This window comes from Hydra vulgaris, chromosome 13 (assembly GCF_038396675.1).
Source record: "Hydra vulgaris chromosome 13, alternate assembly HydraT2T_AEP".
In the NCBI taxonomy this organism is placed as follows: Eukaryota; Metazoa; Cnidaria; class Hydrozoa; order Anthoathecata; family Hydridae; genus Hydra; species Hydra vulgaris.
The window spans coordinates 55,115,205-55,138,843 of record NC_088932.1 but is presented as its reverse complement, the minus strand read 5'-3'; the positions used below and the strand labels follow the sequence as shown (position 1 = coordinate 55,138,843).

Below are 23,639 nucleotides of genomic sequence, written 5' to 3'. Positions count from 1 at the left end.
TACGGTTCCCGCTGTCTAATAATTAAAAAGCTTAGAGATTGTGAAATAGTTCATGGCTGTTTTCGAAAATTATGAAGCACTACTTTTTTCAAAGATTTAGAGCAGTTCTCTACAATCTATAAAAATCTACGGGCTATAACTCTTTTAAAGGTACACAAATTGAGAAACATTTTAAAGAATTTATCGAAATGGAAGGTGGAGTCTTTGGTAATATAAATCCTTTTAGAATTTTTTAGAAATAATTTAAAACTAGATAAACAATTAATTGTATTGATTAAATTCTTCTAATACAACAGACAAATTATAAACTTACATAAATTATGTCTCATTAAGCAAACTTGAATTACTTTTGTTCATAAAATTTTCTGTGTGCTTTTGTTATTGTTATGTTATCTTACCTTATGTTATTGAATTAAACTAGCTCTTAAATCTATTTATTACGATCTCAAACTGTATTAGGCGAGCAAAAAAATTTGGTGACCACAGTCTAAGCTATATTAGATCACTTGAAAATGTGGTTGTTGTTTGCAATTACAAACACATTTCAAGCAGCTTTTGTTTGAAGGTAGCTTGTAAAAAGTAAAATACTATATATATAGATTGAAATTCACCAACATATTTCATATTAAGTCAAAAAATAATCTCTTGTTTAAATATTACGACCATTTAAAGTCATTTCAGGAGGTAAATGAGAAAAAGTTTTAAATTTCACATGATTCTTTATTTTAAACAAAACAAGATTTATTGATAAAACTTTTAATTTGTCAATAAATTTTGACCTAATTTATGAAATAAAAATTTATGGTTGGACAAGGTTGGATTAGCTCCAATTATCTAAGCTTTATGCTAGACATCCTCATTAAGTACTAATATTAACGTCAAATTTTGGTATGCCACATGACTTTTAGTTACTTATCTTAAAAAGTTTTTTGTGCTTTTCACATTTTTGGAATGAGGAAGAGTTTTGTGGGTATAAACTAAATAAAGTTATTTCTAGGGGTGTGTTGTAAAATCTTACAGCAAGTTCCAATGCACATCTTCTGCTTCTTTTAAGTTATTTTTGTATATGATACATTTTTTTACATACTTTTAGCGTTGCTGAAGACAGGCTATTTGCTGAAAATTTTGGAACTTTGAAAAGTCGCGTCATTGTCGATAACACAGGATACACAACATGGTTAACACCACTTATTTTATCAAGCAATTGTGACATGAACTTAAAATACTTTCCATTTGATACCCAAAAATGCCCGCTTAAATTTGGGAGTTGGACACATAATAAGCATCGCTTAAACATTATAAATGATCGAGATTCTGCAATTCTAGGTATGTAAATAGTAAAAAGAAAATTTCCTTAAATACTTTTTTTGTTAATAAGTTTGATTATAAACGTAAAATTTTATAGAAAACATAAAAAAAAAATTTTTATTGTTAAATAGATTAGTAGAAAAGTTCATACAACTTTATTACCAAGTTAGAACAGCACGTTGGGCTAACGTCGGAACAACTATGACCCAACGCTTTCGGTGTTATTTTGACTTTAGCCCAAAGTAGTGTGTTTACGTTAAAAAGCTGGGTATAAGATTACAATAAGATAAGAAATAAATAAAAGAACTATAAATAATTCATTATCGCATTTAATTATGAACAATTTAAGTATTGTGAATTACTCAATATGTTTTTTTTTTTGTTTTGTTTTTTTACTATTATTATTTGCCGTATATTAAAATTTACAATGAAATATATAAATAAATAAGTTTAAGTGTATCCTAAGGCACCTTCAAGCCACGTATACAACTACAATATTGAACGACTACTTGCTACTGATAAAAAAAAAAAAACGTCACTCAGCAATCAATTTAACTGAAGTTTAATTGATTTTATTTGAAACAAAATGGACATTAGATGGCACTATTTTGCATTTTTTTTTGCTGCTCAGAAATGTTTATTTAGTTGGTTCAAATGTTTTAGCAATATGTAATTTAGATTTATTAATTTTGTTTATATCAAGTGGAAATAAACCAGTATTTTCAAATCCTCTAATTATCAATAATCGTTTAAATTGCCACTATTAAAAAGGTTGGCTTGAAGCCGAACAGAACTTTTTTTTAATAAACTGCTGCATAATGTGCTTGCATAATGCTGTTGTTATAATTTTTGCCAAACTTTTTTGACATGACATTATACTTCACCATCTAATGATTGAACGAGGGAGCTGGTAAACATGTTAACTTGTTATTTTCTCAATGCACGTTAGTGCAACTTGATATGTTGTATGTTTTGACCATCCAATTCTAACATGAGTACCTGGATTTTTTTTTAATTTTTGTTATAAATAATTTATTCAGCCATTGCATAAATTGTTTATTCTGATGGTGAAGTTGTATATTCAGCGTTTGACGGACCATCTAAACACCAACTGCTGTATAGACTTAAAGATAATGGTGAATACATGGTGGAATTTCGGTTTCAGTTGCATCGATGGAAATACCAACTATATAATTTATTTTTTCATTATTACTGACCAACTTTAATTGACGGTAATAATAAACAACAGCATTATTGCCTCGGTCATGAGTAAATCCGATTAATTGAAATTCCATAAATTGCTCACACACACACATATATATATATATATATATATATATATATATATATATATATATATATATATATATATATATATATATAAATATATATATATATATATATATATATATATATATATATATATATATATATATATATATATATATATATACATGTTCATCTCGTTTCATATAAGTTTGTAAGCATTACCTAATTTATATATTTAAGCACGTTATTATTCACCGCTTTGGTGAAGTTTAAAAAAATGATATTACTTTTTTCATTGTGCAAATTGTATTTTTTACTGCTGGTACAAACGGACATTTGAAAGTTAATAATTTTAAAGCATGGTTAAGACTTTTTATCGCGTTTGTTAGGATCTTCTGTAATTTTATCTGATGCTGTTCACATAGCAACTTTGTGATACGTATGGTAACCATGTAATTTTAAATCTCCATCAGCTTTTCCAACAGTTTTGATAGCTTTTCAAAGGTAAATTGACTAGCTTGAATAATGGTACTTGTCTGTGTATTTCACCGAGTTTTGAAAAAAAAAGCAATACTTAAAAAAAACTCCATAAAGGCATTCTGAAGTCATTATTAATTAACTAGAAAACCAATATTCTGTGGTTAACTTGTTTAGTAACACGAGTTTTCACAAATGTCCCAATGTCTATAGGCAAACAGCTATCATCTGTTCTCATGGGTAATAATGAATCTTCTTTATTAATTTCACAGAGTGCGTTAATTTTACTGAACTTAGTATGGAAGAATTCACTGCTTCCATACCAAGTTCAGGATAAGGAGAAAAAAAAAGTTTCATTGTAATTTGATTATTTTCAGCTCAATATACAAATATATATATATATATATATATATATATATATATATATATATATATATATATATATATATATATATATCAGGGTGTTAGCCAGCCTGATGGCACAGCGTATAACGCGGTTTTCCACTTGGTTTAAAATTCCCAAAGGTTTTTAAGATCATGGTAAAAAAAAAATTAAATCCGTTTCAGATTTAAAGTGTTGCGCTAGACGAGTAAAAAACGCAATTAGTACGCACGACAAGGAAATGAATTATATTAATGAATTAAGAATTAAGATCAATTTTTTAATATGAAAAAACGTGTCATCATTAACAAGCAAGATCATTCATTCAAAAGTTGAAAAAAAAATTATTTTTAATTTTTAATTGAGGTCGTTATTCTCCAGTTAAAATTGTTCAAAACGTTTAATAAATTATTTCATTAATTTATTTTTGTTATTCAAAAAATCTTTATTTACATTCTTGTTGTTTATCTTAAGTAAGGAAAGTTGCAAATAAAATTTAAATAATAATAAATATTATAATTTAAAATAAGTTAATAACGTTTTTATATTAAAAGATTTATTTTTAATTTCGGTAAAATAAGTTAGCTGGTAAAGTAAACCGAAATTAACAACAAAAAAATCAAAAATAAAACATGCAATGAAGCGTATTATATATTTTATATTTGCGTAAAACATAAACGAAGATAATTTAAAAAATTATTTTTTTAACAATATTTACAATAATTACAAAAATTTTTTTTTTTTTAAGTTTACAAATACAAAATTTAAGTAGATATTTAATGTATATCTGTAAATTGAAAAAAAAAATAAATAAAAAATTAGTTTTTGCATTTAAATATATTTTTTTACTTAAATACCTAATTTACTAGATATTTAAATATGCCGATTAAATTTAGTTGATGCCCTCATTTTAAAATACTTTAGCGTCTGTATGATATTTTGTTGACTACGACATATTTCCGTTAAATGATCAGGTCTGTGAATCATGAAAAGACGAAAAAAATAAATGATAAATTTTGCGTTATCATAAAATATAAATGTTTAAAGCGAAAAAACCCAGACCGTAGATTCTTTTTTTTTTAAATCTTTTTAAAATACCAATCGCTTGTCCAAATTCGAATAAGATTCTAAATAAACACGATTTTTAGGTAAAATGAACACCATAGATTAAAAATTTGATCTGTTCCGATCGTTTATTGGCGCTTGTTCTTGGTTGCAAGTTCTTTTTTGGTCGGAATTCTTGTAGTTTTTGTAAAAATTGATAAAAAATACTGTATTTTGTTATAAATTTAGTTAACGCCGACGAGCGAAAGTGATCTAAAGACTTGGAAATGGTATTCTTTAAATTCATTATTATGGGTAGTAAAAAGGATTAGAAAATTATATAAAAAAGAGAAAAGTTTCTTTAAATGTTAAAAAAACCTGAAGCGAAAAAAAACTAAAGCTTTTGTTTGGACATAATACGCTTATAAAATCATGCTAGTTTCAAATAAATAAGTTCGAATAATTTATAAATCGCCAACCAATAATAATTTGGCGAGCCAACCAAGTTTTTCAATTAAAAGTTATCAAAATTTTGGAAACTTTAATTTAACTTTCATTTAAAAGCTATCGATTTAAATAAGTTTTCTAACTTTTGAATGTATCTATGATAAAAATTGTAATATAAAATATGATGAACAATAATACGATTACCTATGTAAGAAAGTTAAGAAAATTTTTTTAAGTATTTTAAAATTTTGAGTTTTAAAATGCTAAAGTATTTAAAAACTAAAACATTCAAAACTTTTCCATATAATTAGGCTTGCCAACGTCTGGATTTTACGAAAATTAAAATTTTACGGATTTTAAAAACCTGTAACAATTTTTTTTTTAGTGTTTTCCTTTGTAAAAGCCGTAAAATTCTGGCATTCCTACCTATAAAACGTGTTTTTTATTGACTGTCGTTAATTAAAAAGTTGTTTTAGCAAGTTAAAAAATTACAAGAGGATCTTGGAAATCTTCAAAAATGTTTTGTTAAAAATATAATACTATTTAGCATTTTTTTTACATTTATAATTTAAAAATGAAAATAAAAATAACAGAAGACAATATATGTAACTAATCGTTTAAACCTTTTAAAACTGTGTTTAAAAGCGATGTACGCAATTAAAATAGATCTAAGTTTCAAATGAATAAATTTATTAATTCATTTATTTAAAAAATTGCAAACAATTGTCTTTTGTTCTTGTTTTCTCTCTACAATATTAAACAAAGGAGATAATATTTAAAAATGAAAACTGACGAAGATTGCTCAAAATGAAACAAGTTGAATAATTAGAATTAAACATTTATAAAATATAAAAATATTCCTATGAATAACCCAGTAAAAATAGAAAGTTTTTATTGAAACTTAATTGTTTCTAAAAAATTGTATCTACTTTTTTAAATGTCAGAATGTAATGACCTTTTTTTTTTTTTTGGCGGCACCTAAATTCCCAATTTCGCTAAAACGCTGTAAGAATTTTTTTCCTGGCTAACAACCTGTATATATATATATATATATATATATATATATATATATATATATATATATATATATATATATATATATATATATATATATATATATATATATATATATATATAACCTTGTAAAACTATTTGTTCATTGATAAAAAAAATTATTATGTTTTTACAATTATTGTATAAACTATAGCTTTATTATTATATTTATTTTTATGATAAATTATGTTATATAATAATTACATAAATTATTGAATAATTTTTTAAACCTTTGTTATCCATTAAAATAAATGCAACAAGACATAGCGTGTTCAACATACTTAAAACTGTTATTTTTTTAAATCATACTTAAATAATCCATTTTAATTATTTATAGCTTATTATTATTAGTCATTTATATATACTTAAATTTTTTGTCAAGAAATCAAAGCTGCTAATTAACTATTTAATTCTTTTCAAAAGTTCAACGTTTTATTACTTTTAAACGTTTTCTTTTTTATAATTTTTTATTATTTTGAAACTTTAAATAATTTTTTGATTGCGTTTTTTTAACTATTTTCAAACTTTAAATGTAAAAATGTTTTTAGGCATCTGTTCAGGTGTCTTCGTTATTTTGCTTAAATGTTTAGATAAGTTTGCAAACCACACAGAGTGGTACCTGGTTAGTGCAAAGGCTATCAGAAGAGAAGAAATTTATATATGCTGCCCAGAAGTTTATCCTGACGTTACATATACCATAGAATTACGAAGAAGGTCGTTGTTTTATGTTTGCAATCTTATATTTCCGCTAATTATTATAAGCTTGCTTCCTATCCTATCATTTGTTTTACCCTCTGATTCAGGTTTGTTTTGTAATTTTTTAAATCTACTTCCTAACAAAGAATGTATAAAATATACAAAAGCATTATTTCATCTTTAAATAAATATAAAGTTTTTTAGAAAAAATATTTTTATCATAGTAAAAAAAAAATTTAAATGTTTAGTTAAAGCATACAAGTGTGGCCGAGCGAGGCGAGTTGAGCAAATTTTGATGAATCTAACAGATCTTATAAACAGTGCTTAGAATTTAAACAATTTTTTTTAATATTAGAAAGTTAATTTTGGTCTGAGAAATTTTTCTGTGTGTATTGGGTGTCCCAAAAACATATTTTTTTTCTTCAGGATACCACTCATTTTTTTGCCATTCTCTGAAGTCCACTAAAGCTAAAAATCAACAGAAAAAAAATTTTGAAGCCAGGAAGTAATAGCTGTAAAATTTGAAAAATTTGATTTTTTTGAGAATAAATGTCCGTTACATCAATGTTGGAATAATATGAAATGAAATTTATTTTTATCTTTTATTTTGTTTTTAATAAAGTTAATAATGATGCCTAATTATCGAATAGTGCTATTATGACTTTTTAAAAGCATATTTTGGTGTTAAGAATTGGGCTCGGGTATGTTTAGGCAAAATGTATTGGGAGGCTCAGAAATATAATTAAGCTTAAAAAAATGCGCGCTTTCTCATAAGTATTGTAGAAAAGACAAATAAACTTTCATTGAATTTGATAAATATTTTTATTTTGCTTTAATAAAAAACAACTTCATCAAATGGGGTTCATACATCAAGTAAACACCTTTAAGAATTCCGGTATTATTAGATTTGTGCTCAAAAACATGCGTAATTTAGAGCTTTTCCAAAAGCTTTAAATTATGCTCACCAAAAAAGTGTATCAGAAATAGCTTTTATTTTTCCTTTTTGAGGACATTTCTCAAGTTTTTGCCATTCTCTGAAGTCCACTGAGGCTATTAATAACCGAAAAAACAAAATCAATTGTCAAAAAGTGATTTTTGTTAAATTTAAAAAAATTAAATTATTTGAAAATTAACGTTGTTTTGTTGTCAATGTTATTCAATTTCTAAGGACATTTTTCTCATTTTTTATTTTTTTAAACATTTATTGTTGAATAGTAAGGTGAATAATATTATTATTTGTGTAATGTATGCTTTTATTTTATATGAATATTTGGTTTTTGTAACAGACTTGGTTACGCTTGTTTAAATAATTTGAAGAGGTTCATAATAATTATTCTTAAGCTGTGCATTCTCGAAGACCTTGTGGTCAAAAAAAAAATCATCAATACTTTTATAGAAATATTTTTGTTTTGCAAAGCAATAACTTCATTAATCGGTTTTTATGCATCAAATAAACACCTACGAAAATTTCAGTATTCTGCTCATAAACATGATTTAAAGTAACACACAACAAAATGCTTATCATACGCCTATTTTTTAAACATAACCTGAGCCTTATATGTTTATAAATGTATAATTCTCTTATAAAAAAAATATGTCATGCGGATTTAAGTCATCTTTGGTCAATTTTAAGTTCAGTTTTGCGGCTAACAATGGTTGTCCTGTCAAAATAGACGCAAATATAGAAAAAAAGAGGAAGACACTAATACTAGAAAGCTACCGTTTCCTATAAAGTATTCAATCAACCAGCTGTCATGGGCAGCTGATTGATAGAATATTTTAACCAGCTTCTCAGCATTGGAAAGCCTCAGATATACAATTTTATAAACGACTATTTTAAAATTCTTTACATCACTGATTTTAACAGTGAAATTCTTTTATGGAGTTTTTACCACCTTCACAACCTTCCCTGTTCTGATTTATCTGCGAGCAACACATGTTGGAGGTACACATTTCTTATTTTATGGAGGATCTTATTGATGAGAAACTAAAATGGCACAGGAAAGCACTATATGTAAGATTATATAAAGGATGGTCACTCAGGACGAGGTGGATAAGACTTATCACATCAGGTTTGATTAGAATGGGTAACAAGTTAGGTTGTTTTTAAACAACATTAAAAGGGAGGTCCTGAAGTACCTCAAGAGGCCATTGACTACAGAGATATTTAAAACGGGGGCTACAAGAAGTTATGTGAACTAGTTGTTTTACATTTTAGAGTTTTTTAAAAAATATTAATAATAATTCATTCTTAAGGTGTTAGGTAAATGCTTCATTCCTGCTTGCTTATAGGATGACTAAGAATGTAACCTAGGTGATGAATCAGGAAAAGCAAAAGATTATAAAAATGTCACATTTTAATTTGTCTGAGCAGTTTCATATGGGAAAACCAAAGCTACCAGTTGTTAGCAGGTCAATGGAGCTTACTAAGCGGGGTTTCAATAGGTTGTGATTCATGCTTGCAGGAGCTTACTGAGCTAGTAGGAACTTATTGAGCTGGTAGGATAGCTGAGATTCATGTTGGGGAGTTGAAATGGCGGATAAAGCGAAACGACTGTTTGACATTTTAAATATTTAAAAGGTTTTTAAAAATAATTGAATGTGCCAATGGCTGTGCAGAAAAGATTATCTTATTGGCCCAGAACTTTCTTAAAGACAGTTTGTTGGGTAACACAATAAAGAACCTCATACTGATTGCCAGAGAATAACTTCTTAAACTAGAAATAAATTTTTTTCCGAGACTTTCATTTTTCATAAAAAAATTGCACTTTTTTTTTGAAAAATGAAATTTTACAGCATTTTTACTGGAACAAAAAGTGTTTTTTTGGTAATTTTAGCCTATTTGGACCTTAGAGTATGGGAAAAAATTGAGAGGTATTTTTTTTTTTTATTTTGGGACACCCTAGTGTGTATGTATGAATGTATATAAAAAAGCAAAAAGTATTGTCAAATAAAAATAGATTGTTGTAGGAGTAAAAGCTACCACTACAACAATGAAAATCTTTATAACTAACAACATTGCAATTCAAATGAAAATGTTTTGTTCGTTTTTATCGTGAAAAGCGCGCTATCGTATTTGTCACAATGTTATAAGCGCGTGATTATTGATAAAGTCTAGAACGCTTAGTTTCATTTGCCATACTCATAGTTTGCACTTAAAAGTTCGACTAAAATAGCACAACGCTCCACGTTACAAAGCTCAGCACCTCACAATCAAATATGAAAGTTTATTTATTTTTTAACTTTTTAGGCGAACGAATTTCTTTGGTAATAGCGCTTCTTTTATCTTTGACTGTATATTCTATGATTGTTTCCAGTATTATTCCTGATACAAGTGACTCCGTGCCATTAGTAAGCATATTTTATCTTTCTGTATTTTTTGAAATAATTGTCATGATTGTGATATTGTGTTACATAATGACTCTGCATCATAAAGCTGCTTGTGATCCTCCTATGCCTTACTGGATGCGAAGGTAATTCATCGTTTATTGAGTTATTGTAATTAATTATAACAAATTATCATTAATTTTTTTGAGAATTTAAGCAAATTTTTATTTTAATTTGTAAATTCAATATTCAAGGTACATTCTGAATTGGTTAGCAAATCTGCTAAAAATACATAAAAATAATCGAGATTCACTTTTACCTAATGGAGACAACTCGAAGTCAAGTAATCAACTAGTCAAAGATTATAATAGTTCAATCTACCAATCAAATTGTACACTTACAAGTTGTTCTAAACAAGAAGATTTTTGTTTTGAAAAAATTGAAAGTAGAAATGAAATAAAAACACGAGACGGTAGTGTCGGTAGTGACGGTAGTGACGGTAGTGTAAGTAAAAAGACTTCTCAAGAAGAAATTTACTTAAATGTAGTCAATACACTAGCAAAAATGGATTGTTTTACTGAAGAAATTCATAGAAATGAACTGAAAGTTAAACTTATAAACGAATGGAAAATTGTGGCTATTACTTTAGATAAATGCGCATTTTTTGGATTTGCGGTGTTATATGTGCTGACAATAGTGGGATGTTTTTCGCTTTCACCAGGTTACAAATCATAGTAATATAATAAACTTTATACTGATAAATAAACCATTTATTAAAATAGAATTTTTGCTAGCAAATTAACAAAAATGGAAGTGCCAGTGGATCCAATTACATGACTTTTCGTTCGGTAATATATTAATTTGATAATTGCATGATTTTAAATAAGTTCAAAAATGTATTTGTTTAATAATGCACTTTTTAATAGTTCGTTTAATAAAGCCATAACAAAGTTTTAAATTAATTTACAAAATCCAAAATAACAATATTTTTATTTAAGAACTGAAACCCGAAGAAATCAATTTTAAGTTATAAACAATTTCGGCCGAAAAATCCCATCCATCCATCCAAGGAGTTTTTTTTAGAATTATCTAGCGGAAAATTTTTTAAGAACTTTGGGCCCTAATGACAGTTTTTTTTTTTTGGGAAGGGGGGGGAGGGGGCTTCGACCCATTAGTCAAAAAACGGGTTGCCAAAAATACAAGTCCGCCTTACTCAGGACCAGTATATAAGGGGTGGCATGTGTGTGTATAGAGGAAGACTGTACCCTCGACTCCTCTATACCATACATACTTTTATGTTGACAAACTAGGACCTTTAGTCAGAAAATAAACTTTTCTATTGGTTAGCTGTTGAGTTATGGACAACGATAATAGAGTATTGTTACGCTTTTGTACGATATTTAATGAACCCTTCCCCCTCTCCCTTATGAGCGTACGTATTTTATGGACGACCCCTAATTGCTTTATGATGGCCGTGTTTTTACACTTTTTGCTTGAAAGCAAGAAGCCACGTTGCGTTTGAAACTACAAAACTTTTAATTTGAAACAAACTAGGCACATTATTATGCAAATTGACAGTCTCATCATGTTGTAAAATTTGTAAACGACCGTTGGCAGTGACTGCATTAGGAGTGCTTACATTAGGATACAACGTATTGGGGATTGAAGTATAAGTTTAGCGGCCAGTGAACATCGACTTTGTGTGCTAGAAACTGTCTAACTTTCCGTAAATATAAAGCTTAATTTAAAAACAAGTAATTTCGTTAAATGTATTAAATAAACAAATGTAAAGCGGTAAAATAATAGTTGAAACATCTATTATTAAAAAACAGCAAGAACCACTATTGGCTTAAATATAACGACGGTCATAACTAAGTGATTGTTAATGCATCAACGATAGAAAATTCGAATAATAAAAATACTTATTGCCGATAATAGAGAAACATATATATTTTACACAAAAAAGTATTAACAAAAAAACTATAGCAGTTTAACGTTTTTATAAGTTTAATTTCTGAGATAAAATATTTGAAGTTAAATTGCAAATAAGTATTCTTGTATAATCGCACTTTCTAATTGGTTTATTCTATTACAAGTTCTTTCGAATCATCATTTTTATGGATGATCTAAAAGAACTTGTAATAGAATGAAACAATTAGAAAGTGCGATTATAAAAGAATACTTATGATTTTTATTTAATAACGCAATTTTAACTTTAGTTGAAAGCAAAGCAAAAAAGATTTCAAGTTTTTCCTCGCTGAGTCTTTTATTAAACCAAAAATTAAAAAAGCTCTTAAATGAAATTAAAATAATTCTTTAATAAAAATTGACTTCAATGAAAACTAGGGTTTCTCAAACGGGATCCCGTTTTCCCGGGATTCCGGGGATAAAAAAGGCAACGGGATTTCCCGGGATATCACTGTTATATCCCGGAACAAAATTTTATTTTATTTTACATATGATAACTGTTTGAACTAATTCAACCAAAAACAAGAAAAATATTATTGCATTTAGTTACATTTTTATGTGTTCATATCTTATATTAAAACCAAGCACACCAAGAAATGTTATCGAAACTATCTTAAACTAACTCAAGAAATCCATGGCAATTCGTAACGCGATGTTTTCTTTTTTCCCGTTATTATAAAATATAAAAAAGATTTCTTGCAACGAAAACAGTAAGTTTGATTTTTAAACTTCTAAATTATTGAAAAGTTAAACTTTTTCTGTGTTGAAATATTTAATAATTTTTGTATTTGTATTTAAGTAAGATAACATACATATGTAAGAAATATTTATAACTTTACCTTTAGTTGTTTTACGATTCAATTTAGTTATGCCATGTCAATTGTAAATGGATCGAAAGCATGGCAGTATTTTTGTAAAGAAAAATCTGGCGAATCTGCAATTTGCAAAATGTACAATGTAAAGATAATGTGCAAAGGATTTTCGACAAGCGGGCTCCTTCGTCATTTAAAAAACGTACATAAAGATTTGGATTTAAATATGAAGCGTCAACATGAAGATACTGGTTCGGAAATTAAAATTGTGCAAAAGAAAATCACATTGTTTGTTAAACAGCAGACTATTGAGGAAATTGTGTCAAAGCTAGCAACGGTGAATGGTTTCTCAATAAATGCCATAACAAAAAGTGAATTTATTAGAAAATCATTGTTTGAAAAAGGCATGTTATTACCAAAAAATCCATCCCATGTCATAAGTATGTTAAAAAAACAATATGATTTAGCTAAGCAAACTATGGTTTTAGAGATAACAAAAGAAATATCTATCTGTGTTATACCCACGGACTTTATTTGGCAGTATGTTATGTTCTTTACAAAAAGTCAGACTCTTCAGCAAAATATATTGAATCGCAGTTGCAAGATTGCGATGAAAATTTGAGTGAATACGATGAGTTTGATGATGTCTTTGACTGTAATGATGAGTCATACAGCTCAACAGGCGTTACATTTATTGATGATTTACAAAATAGTGTAAATATAGCCTTAACAATTCAGAAGGTTCGAAAAGTGGTTCGAATGTTCCCCAAATCATCTCTTAAAAATGAAAAATCTACATAAAATCTATGTTTCATAAAGAACTGAAGCTGATTTTAGATGTCAAAACAAGGTAGAATAGTCTTGTTGCAATGCTAGAAAGATTCCTTAAAGTAAAAACATGTATACTAAAAGCAATGATCGATTTAAAAGTAGTTCTGAATATCTCCAAAGATGAATATGCGATTATGAACGCCAAAACAATTTCTCTGCAACCGATAAAAGTTGGAATAAAAAGACTTGACAGAGATAGTGCTACTTTACTTGACGCAGAAGATGTTATGATATTCATCTTGGATGATTTGGCGGAGAAAAAAAATTTGATAGCTTATAAATTTATGGGAAAAATTCGTTCACGATTAAGTGACAAATCAATTGATTGCTTATGTTTTTTAAAACAATATTTTATTTTAAATAGTAATATAGATTAGCGTGCTAAGATAAATTTGTCAGACGCTTGTTTTTATATTAAAAATAATGCCGGGAAATCCCGGAATAAATAAGTTGCACAACGGGAATCCCGGGATGCCAAATTTACGGGAAATGAGAAACCCTAATGAAAACCAACAAAAAGGAAAATGATCTGCTACTTTTATTTTAAGATAAAAATTTGCGTAATTTATGGACGATTCGATTAAAAATTTCAAAATGCGATAATGAAGTGGTTACAAAAAAAACAACAAAGTGAACCGTGGTTTGTCGGTTTAAAAGGAACTTTTAAATTTCCTCTGCGTTTCCCCTACTAAGGTGGTAGGCTCAGACTCCCTAAATTTGCATAAAGACCCAAATTTCTATTTGGAAATTGATGGTCCTTTTCCCCCAAATTTAGGTTTTTTTTTTGGTATTACCTAGTAAAAAACTTTTTAGGACGCTTGGGCCCTAATAGCTGGTTTATGGGGCAGGGAGGCCTCCAACCCACTAGCCACGGCACTGGGTAGACTATTAAAAAATTTATTTTTGTATTTGATAATATTTTAATTAATTTTTTAGTTCAAAGATGATAAATATTTTTAAAAAAAGTTATTTTTATTCTTTTTGTTTTTCTAATAAATTTTATGCAAAAACAGGTGGTTTTAGGTCAAAAACATGCTAAAATTTTGACAAAAAAATCTCAAAAAGTATTATGTATTAAGTTCTAATTTTTTGCATTTTTATTCTTTTTATGTAAATAAATGTTCTGAGATAAAAAAAAAAAAAAATTTTAAAACATTTTAAGATTTTTCAATGCGTCTAATTTAAAATTAAATTTCTGATATTATTATTATTATTTTATTAAACACTCTCTGTAAATGTGTTTACAAGGTAAAAATACATAAAAATAGTTTAAGATATGTAAAGAAAGAATAAATTATATCACTTGGGAATGTTTTCTTCAAGAGTATTTTTGAAAATTGTTCGCTGTTGCTTTGCATTCCAACATTGAATTGCCTGTAATAAAATTTGATAAGTATCTTCAGGAATTATATTTTCTGAAATATTAATTTTCACTTTCTTTTTATCCTGAATTAAGTTTTTCATATTTATTTTATGGATCTTACATAATTCCTTTATATCATCTAAAAATGAGTATTTTGATGAACAATTGTTAAGCTGAGAATTAATGATTTCAAAAGTTACTTTATTATTTATAAATAGTTTTATTTTATTTTGTTGTATGTAAGTTGATATCTCCCGAACTTTAAATAGAGATTTTATATAGTTTTTGATATACTTAGAGATATTAAAAAATGACTTAACTGCATTTCTTCCAAGTTTATTAAGTCTTTGCATTGTTGACTCTCTATTTTCACAGAGTTCCAGACCATGCGTTAGCGTCGGAAATGCTAAAGATGAATATAACTAAATAATTGAAGATGGATGTAGAAACCCAATACCAGATTGAATCAGAGTTTGCACTATTGTTTGGAAATTTGATACCCTATTGTTAATATTTGTTCTATTGAGTGAGGCAAAAATAGATTTTTGTGTATCCCAAATAAAGCTTAGATAATTAAGTTTTTCATTTGGTATTATTTGATGGTCGTCTAGGGTTATCTTGCAATTAGTTAATTGTCTTTTTCCCGAAAGCAACAGTTCCGTTTTGACAGCATTGAGCTTTATACCGTTTAAGTTATTGTAAATATATTTTTTTTTTTTTTTTTTTTTTAAATTAAGGTTTTACAATAAATTGTGTAGGCATAAACTGCCTGTCAACCTAATTATATAATACTTGACAATTACAGAGTTTGTATAACTAATAGAAAATAAAATGTGGATTAGTCATAGAGAAGCCATTCATTTTTTAGATGATTGTCTAGAAGCAGTTTAAACGTTTTTAAAGATAACGCTGATACAATGTGATTAGGAAGAGAGTTCCATTTATTTATTATTCTTAGAGAAAAAAAATTCATACGTAAATTTAATCGTGAAGATTGTTTTTTTAATTTATATATATGACCACGAGTAATAAATTTACTATCTATTTCAAAAAGACTTCTGTCACTATTGTTGTTTTTGCACCATTTGTAGACGTTGATTAGGTCTGCACGAAGTAGCCTGTATTTTACAGTTGTCATATTTAATGCCAACAATCTTTGTTCATACGGTAGATCCTGTAATCCATTGATTCGTTTCGAAGCTCTTCTTAACACATTTTCTAGTTGCCGTTTGTCTTTGAGAAGTCCAGGGTTACAGATTGATCCACAGTATTCTAGGTGAGGGCGGACTAGTGCTGAAAATAGTTTTTTGAAGGATAATAAGTCTGGATATGATGTAAATGTTCTTTTTATTATTCCTATTATTTGTGTGGCTTTGTTGACTTGAATAGTTGTGTGTTTGGAAAATAATAAGTTCGAATCTATGTGAACACCTAAATCTCGTTCGCAATTTGTGGTTTTAATGTTTACTCTTATATTTTTTTCTGGATCATGCATATTATAAGTATGGGATTTGTTGTTGTTTCCTAAGTGCATTACAGAACATTTATCAATGTTAAATTTCATTCCCCATTTTTGAGACCATGTAACAAGAGCGTCGATGTCATTTTGTAATTCTTGCGCAGATTGAGTATTTTCAATAGAACGGAAGATTTTGGTATCGTCAGCAAAAAGAGCAGCTTTTGATTTGATTACTTCAGGGATATCGTTGACATATATAATAAAAAGTAAAGCTGAAAGGACGGAGCCTTGGGGAACTCCACTTTTAACGGGTACCCAGTTTGAATAATTTCCATTAACAACAACTCTTTGTCTACGGTTTTTCAAAAAGTTTTTAATCCAATATAGTATTGATCCATTTATACCATAAGCTTTAAGTTTCGAAATAAGAAAATTATGTGGAACTTTGTCAAAGGCTTTTTCAAAATCAAGATAAATGTTGTCGATGGGAATATTATTATCAAGTGATGACGTCCAATAATTAATTACAGTTAAAAGGTTAGTTAAGCAGGAATGATCTGGACGAAATCCATATTGGTGTGGACTTAATAAGTTATTTTTAATCAGGTGTGTCATAATATGATTTTTTATAATTTTTTCAAAGATTTTTATTAAAGTACAAGTTATACTGATAGGTCTATAATTAAGTGCTTTTGATCTGTCTCCTTTTTTGAATATGGGTGTAATTGTTGCGTCTTTCCATATTTGGGGTATTGATCCACTCTCAAGTACTTTGTTAAAAATAGTAGATAGATGTTTAGACATTTGAAAGCAAGTTTTCTTAAATATTATTGGGTGTAATGCATCAGGGCCTGGTGATTTAGATGAGTTTAGACTTTTGAGGTATGTTTCGATATTTTCCGGACTTAGATCAATATTGTTTGTTAGTGGATTTACATTTTTATATGTTAGGTTAAATGGTGGTGTTGCTGTTATTTTTTTGTTTGAAAAAGTATCAGCAAAACAAATATTGAATAGATGAGCTTTATCTAGATCAGTAGTTGCAACAATATTATTGTATTGTATTGTATCAGTAGTTGCAACAATATTATTGTATATCACACGTTGTAATCAGCCTTTCAAGACCAGATAGAATAGAGTTAAGAAGAATGATGTCGTCAGCATAAGCAACAACACCTGTGAAGTTTCCATGTATAGAAGAACCCACAGCGTTATCATTTTTTATAGTTTCGAGTAACTTTTTGGTGTATATGTTATATAGGTAGGGGGACAGAATGAATCCTTGTCTCACTCCTTGCTTAAGAGCAAATGAAACTGATTTGGAACCTAGGTAAGAGACAGTTGCACTACTTTTGTGGGATAAAGAAGATATAGTGTTAACTATTTGGAGAGGTAAGTTTTTATCAAAGTAAAGTTTATCAAAGAGAATGTCCCAGTTGCAGCTGTCAAAAGCTTTTTCAGCATCTAAAGAATATAAATAAATAGGCGAATTATTGTTGTTGTAATGCTTAATTATTTCGCTTATAACAATTCAGCATGCAAGGTCGAACTCTTACTATTGAAACCAAATTGAAGGGATGTGTTTCTTTTATCTCAGGACTGATGAGTAAAATTAGGTATTCTAAAAGTTTCGTAAATATTGGAATAATACTGATACCTCGGTAGTTATTTGGGTCGGTAAGTGATTTTTTATACGATTTGACTAGCGGTATAATAGTTGACGTTGACATAGATGTAGGGGTCCAGCCATGATTAATTGAAAAGTGAAAAAAATTTCTTATCCATTGCGTTAGTGCATCACACTGGGCATATTTTCAATGTTCTGCAGATATATTGAAATGATCTTGGCATTTATTTAATTTCAGGCAAGAAATAGCGACTTTTATATTTTCATCAGTAATAGCTATTTCATCGGGATTTTCACAAGGTGGAATTTGACAATAAATAGAACTATGATTTAACCTTTCAGTGTTTAATTGTTTTCAAATATAGTAGCAAATTCGCCGGTAATCAATTCTTTATCCTTTTTATTGTTTATAGCAAAAAGTTTTGGATTTGAATTTTTTTTTAGACACTTAAAAACATTCCAAAAATTTTTTGGGTAAGAGTTTTTTAGTTTTTCACTTTTTATGTATTGTTGATATAGTTTATTGTTTTGGGCTGCTTTGACGGCTTTGCGGAAATTCTTTCGAGCAAAGAGGTAACGACTAAAGATAGAATAGGTGGAGTCTTTTACGAATCCCGTTTCCCTCCATTTTTGAAAATAATGTGAAAGAAATTTTTTACTTCGAGTTAACTCGGGAGTCAACCAGGATTTTGAATAATCAGATCGTTTTTTTGACTTTAAGTGTTCTCTAAGAGCCCATGCTCCACTGTTAGTAATAGTAGTATAGATTTGGTCAAGTTCATTTTCGAAATTACCAATAAGGTTAAGATTATTAAAACTTGTATTTAAGTGATCCTTATATAAGTTTATAAAGTCTAGATTATTCCAGAGATATCTTGGAATGCTAAAATCCTCTGTTATTTTATTTATATTTTCTTGATAATATTGACCTTTAAGTCCAATTGAAATCGATAGCGGCAAGTGATCACTTACATTTTGAAAAGAAGGAGGAATAACAATACATTTATAGAGATGTATGCTTTGAAATAAGGAAGGAAGGAATAAGGAAAGAAGGAATAGAATAAGGAATAAGGAAGGAATAAGAAAGGAATAAGGAAGGACGGAATGAGGATGAAAGGAATAAGGAATTTGAAGGAGGAATAACGATACATTAAGAGATGTATGCTTTGAAATAGCTATATGATCAATATACGATGAGTTTGGTAATGTAAGATGTCGATAAGTAATTGCAGGACCAGACCCTTTACTTACATCGACTAATTCTAATTCGTTTGATTCAATAAATTCAGATAAAATCAAAGAATAATTATTTTTCTTAGAGCTAGTTCTTTCTAATAGATCGTATATTCCGTGCGGAAATGACTGGAAATCTCCAAGTATAATTACTTCGCCATTACCCTCATGACTATTTATAATTCCTTTAAGTTTGTCTAATTGACTTTTGTATTTTTCCAATGATGTTTGATTGTTTCGTGAAGAGGTTAGATAAATGCCAACTACAATAATGTCGATATAACCTTGTTGTAATTTTATTGCAAATATATTATCATCTTCGTAAACAGATATAATGTTTTGAAATTGATGTTTTCGTATGAAAAAGGCATTTTCACCAAAAGGTCGTCCCTGTTCATGTTTATTTGCCTGGCTGAAATATAATGAATGGGAGTTTTTACAGATGATTTTGATTATAGAGTATTCGAGTTTTGATACCCAGTGTTCGCACAGAAATGTAATGTCATGAGAAATTATTAGGGTCTCAGTATATTTTAAGTCCCTGACAATTAAAGGTACACAAGCTAAACATTTTTAGAAGATTTTCTTTCTTTAATATGCTATTTAAAGCCATTTTAATTAGGAATTATTTTTCTGGTTCAAGTTAGATACAAAATGTTGATCTACATCAGAAAATATGCGCCTTTTTCGAAACGGTTTAATAATGATATTATTATCCCATAATGAAGGGTTGAAAATTTTATATTTTTCTGAAATACTTATAGAAACTCTATATGATCTATTAAATTCATTTTCTCTGTTTAATGTATTTGATATAGGTGTGATACCTGATTCATATACCGTTGAAGCTGTTCTTTGTTGATTTAGTTGCTTACACCACCTAAAAAAACTTCAAAATTACGAAATATTCGATTACCAGCAATAGTTTCATTCCCCGGAGTTTTTGTTCCAAATATAGGCTCCAATAATTTAAGTTTTTTTTCGAAGAGTAGAATAATTGTTTGGCGGGCAGGTTTATTATTTCTGCCAACTAAAATAAAACTATTTGAATTATTATCAATATTTGAAAGTTTTTCTTTAAATCCAAATTTTGATTGTTTAGTTTTATCTGTAGTCTGTTGTTTTTGAGCCGCAACCTTTGCGGCTCAAAAACAACAGACTACAGATAAAACTAAACCTTTGTTTTGACATAATGTAATTGACTTTCTGTATAATTATTTGCCATCGGTTTTCCAAAAGGTTGTTGAAAAATATCTTTTGCAACATTTGCGGTGAATTTGGAATTTTTAGCTTATTGAAAAAGATGGCAGCTAAATTTACGGAGGATCTATTATTACAAGAAAGTAAAACTAAGAACAACAATAATGCAAATCAAACAGAGACTATTAGTTACCTAAATGATTTTGAAAGCTTTTTACTAGATTTCGCCGAACCACAAGTAAACTTGAGAATGGAACACTCAAAAATCTTTATGAATGCCATAAACAACATCCATACAAGAAAAAAAAGAGCAGATACGGAAAGTATTTACGAAGAAGTATTGAAACATTTTGAAAATCGGCTTGAAAAATTACATGTAAGTGAATTTCTTAATTTACTTGTATCAAAAAACCTTTTAAGTTGCGCAATAAAAAATTGAAAGGAGTCGTATAAAGTACTTATAGTTCCTGAAACAAAATTAGAACCTGATCTTTGTATAATTAATCACAAAAAAGTTAAAACCTTAGAATCTGAAATTAAAATTTTGAATTACGAATTAAATAACTTAAAAAGCAGTGAAATTAGTCTTTCAATTTTAAAAGATGAAAATTTATTTCTAAAAAAGGAGTTATCGGAGTTCAGGAAAATTATTGCCCTTTTAATCGAGAAGCTAGAAGTCAAATCAACCGTGACTGTTTTAAAATCAACTCAAAACTTAAACTTTTAAACGATTTTGATTTTATTACCCCATTAAACCAAAACTCAATTAATTCACCAAAAGCTAAAACCGTTAACGCCTTCCGGCAACAAGAATGTAGTATTAAAATTATTGATAGTAAAAGTATAGAGATTAAAGACCGTTTAAATAATGACTTTGCAGATATTCGCCGTCAATTAAACATTAAATATTTAAATTTTAAAAAATATAATATTCCTGAACTAGCTGTATCCTCAAACTCAAACAATAATAAAACAATGCGTAATTCAATAAATAATTTTGAAAATGTAACAAATCAACTCGTCTCAGTCAGAAAAATTATCAGTCAGACTTTTTAAAGTATAAAAATCTTTCGTCAAATGGTGTTGTTTCGACTTCAAGTTACCTTAGTACAAAAGCGGTTGGAAATGTAAAAAATACAAAAAATCAAAATAAAAAAAGTAAACAATGTCACTAAAATAATCAATCCTCGTAATAACCAAACAGATGAATATAAATGGCCAATAGGAACGACGTTAATATGTGGAGACTCTACTTTGATGGGGATTAACGAAAAAAAAATGCATAAGCTTGGAAAAGTAAAAGTAAGAGTATTTAGTGGTGCTACCATTAAAGACATTTGGTTTTAGTTGGTGCTACCATTGAAGACATGCATTATAACCTAGTTCCACTTTTGAAAAAAGAACCTTCAAATATTATCCTGCATGTTGGAACAAATAATTGTACAAATTATTCGTCTGAATCTGCTTTGGCAAAATTAAAAGATCTTGTTTCCTTCATTTCAAAATCTAACCCTTCATGTTCAATAATTTTATCTACACCAATTCGTCGTTTCGATATTGCTAAAGCACAATTAACGTCGCTACACTTAGCTGAAAAATTAAAACTAACTAAATTTAATATTATTGATAACTCTAATTTGTCTAATGAACACCTTGGGCTACGTGGTCTTCACCTAAACACACGAGGATCAGGTAGACTTGCCATGAACTTTATTGCATATCTAAAGTCTATTTGATAGACATTCCCTTATAGATTCTTATCACCAATCTACCTTACCAAGTACTATTGAAGAAATTAGTCTAAATTCTGATTTGGATAATCTAAGAGCCAAATATCCCAAAAATATTAGTTTAGCATTTTTAAATATTAATTTAATTCGTAATAAATTTTAAGATATTGTTACCTATATAAATAAAACTGTTGATATACTTATATTAGGTGAAACCAAGTTAGATGACTCCTTTCCAGTAAATCAATTTTTATATCCAGGTTATAAAACGCCTTATCGGCTTGATATTTCTCAACATAGTGGAGGTCTTCTTGTATACATAAATGAAAATATCATTTCTAAAAGATTAGCTAAAAAGGATTTCCCCAGAGACATTCAAATTATCACTTTTGAAATTAAATTAAGAATGCAAAAATGGCTCATAATAGTCACTTATAAACCCCCAAATCAGAATTTTGACTTAAATCAATCACCTTAAAGGAGTGCTTGACTTTTATTTGCAATCATATCTTGCTTTTATTCTAATAGGAGACTTTAATATACAACCTTCAGAAAAGACCTTATTCTTACCAACAGAAAGCTGAGCTTCCAACATTCAAATACCTTTGGTACGGGTGTGAGTATACACCATGCTAAGATCCACTTTTTTAAGTTACCACCTAAAAAACTTATTTATAGATCGTTCAAAAATTTCTCAAGTGAGATTTTTGCAAAAATACTCCGTTTCAACTTAAAATCTTGTTATGATATTAGTACTTTTAATAACATATTCAGCAATTTGCTTAATATTCATGCCCCTCTTAAATCAAAAATCCTAAGAGGTAACAATAAACCTTTTATAACTAAAGACTTAATAAAAAAAAATCACCTTTTTTCATATACTGTTCCCACTTCATCATGAGTAACTCCACGTCAAAACAACCAATTTTTTTTATAAATGCAACCCTATGTCCTTGGATTTTTTTTATATTTTTACCATAGTTAGTACATTATAAAATAAGATAAATCCCAAAATTTCAAGGTCTAACTCCCAACGGTTCGTGAGTAATAGTTGTTTTAATTTTGGTTACTATTATTGTTTTGGTCATTTTCCGCCATTTTTAAATTTACATTTCTCCTTATAAAACCAAGTCTATAAACATGTGAGTTCTAAAAATAAGTGACTTAGTTAATTTCTAGGTGAGAAATTTGAATATATAAATAAAAAACTCATTTTATAACTAAAAAGTACATAAATATCAATTATAAGTGTTAAAATAATGGACACCTGCCCCAGTAAAATTTTTAGGTGTGCAGTAAATTTTTTATGTTTAAAATTTCAAATTAGATCATTATATGTTTGAAGAACATTGTGTGAAAAAATCATTTCTGCCAAATACATAGTTTTAAAATTAAATGAAAAATATTACAAAA

The 23,639-nt window shown here is 28.1% G+C and overlaps 1 protein-coding gene across 2 annotated transcripts in view; it reads left to right on the top strand.

The window, feature by feature from the left end:
* The window catches only part of LOC100207144 (neuronal acetylcholine receptor subunit alpha-7), a 35,406-nt gene extending 24,453 nt beyond the window's left edge, over nt 1-10,953 (top strand). The window contains exons 6-9 of one of the 2 annotated variants that reach the window (XM_065816938.1): nt 1,094-1,326; nt 6,571-6,783; nt 9,927-10,149; nt 10,258-10,953. In XM_065816938.1, the coding sequence (XP_065673010.1) occupies nt 1,094-1,326; nt 6,571-6,783; nt 9,927-10,149; nt 10,258-10,738 (1,150 nt within the window). In that variant the 3' untranslated portion in view covers nt 10,739-10,953. The remainder of the gene's footprint in view (nt 1-1,093; nt 1,327-6,570; nt 6,784-9,926; nt 10,150-10,257) is intronic. The other variant, XM_065816939.1, reaches the window with a different exon arrangement.
* Nucleotides 10,954-23,639: the final 12,686 nt, after the last annotated feature.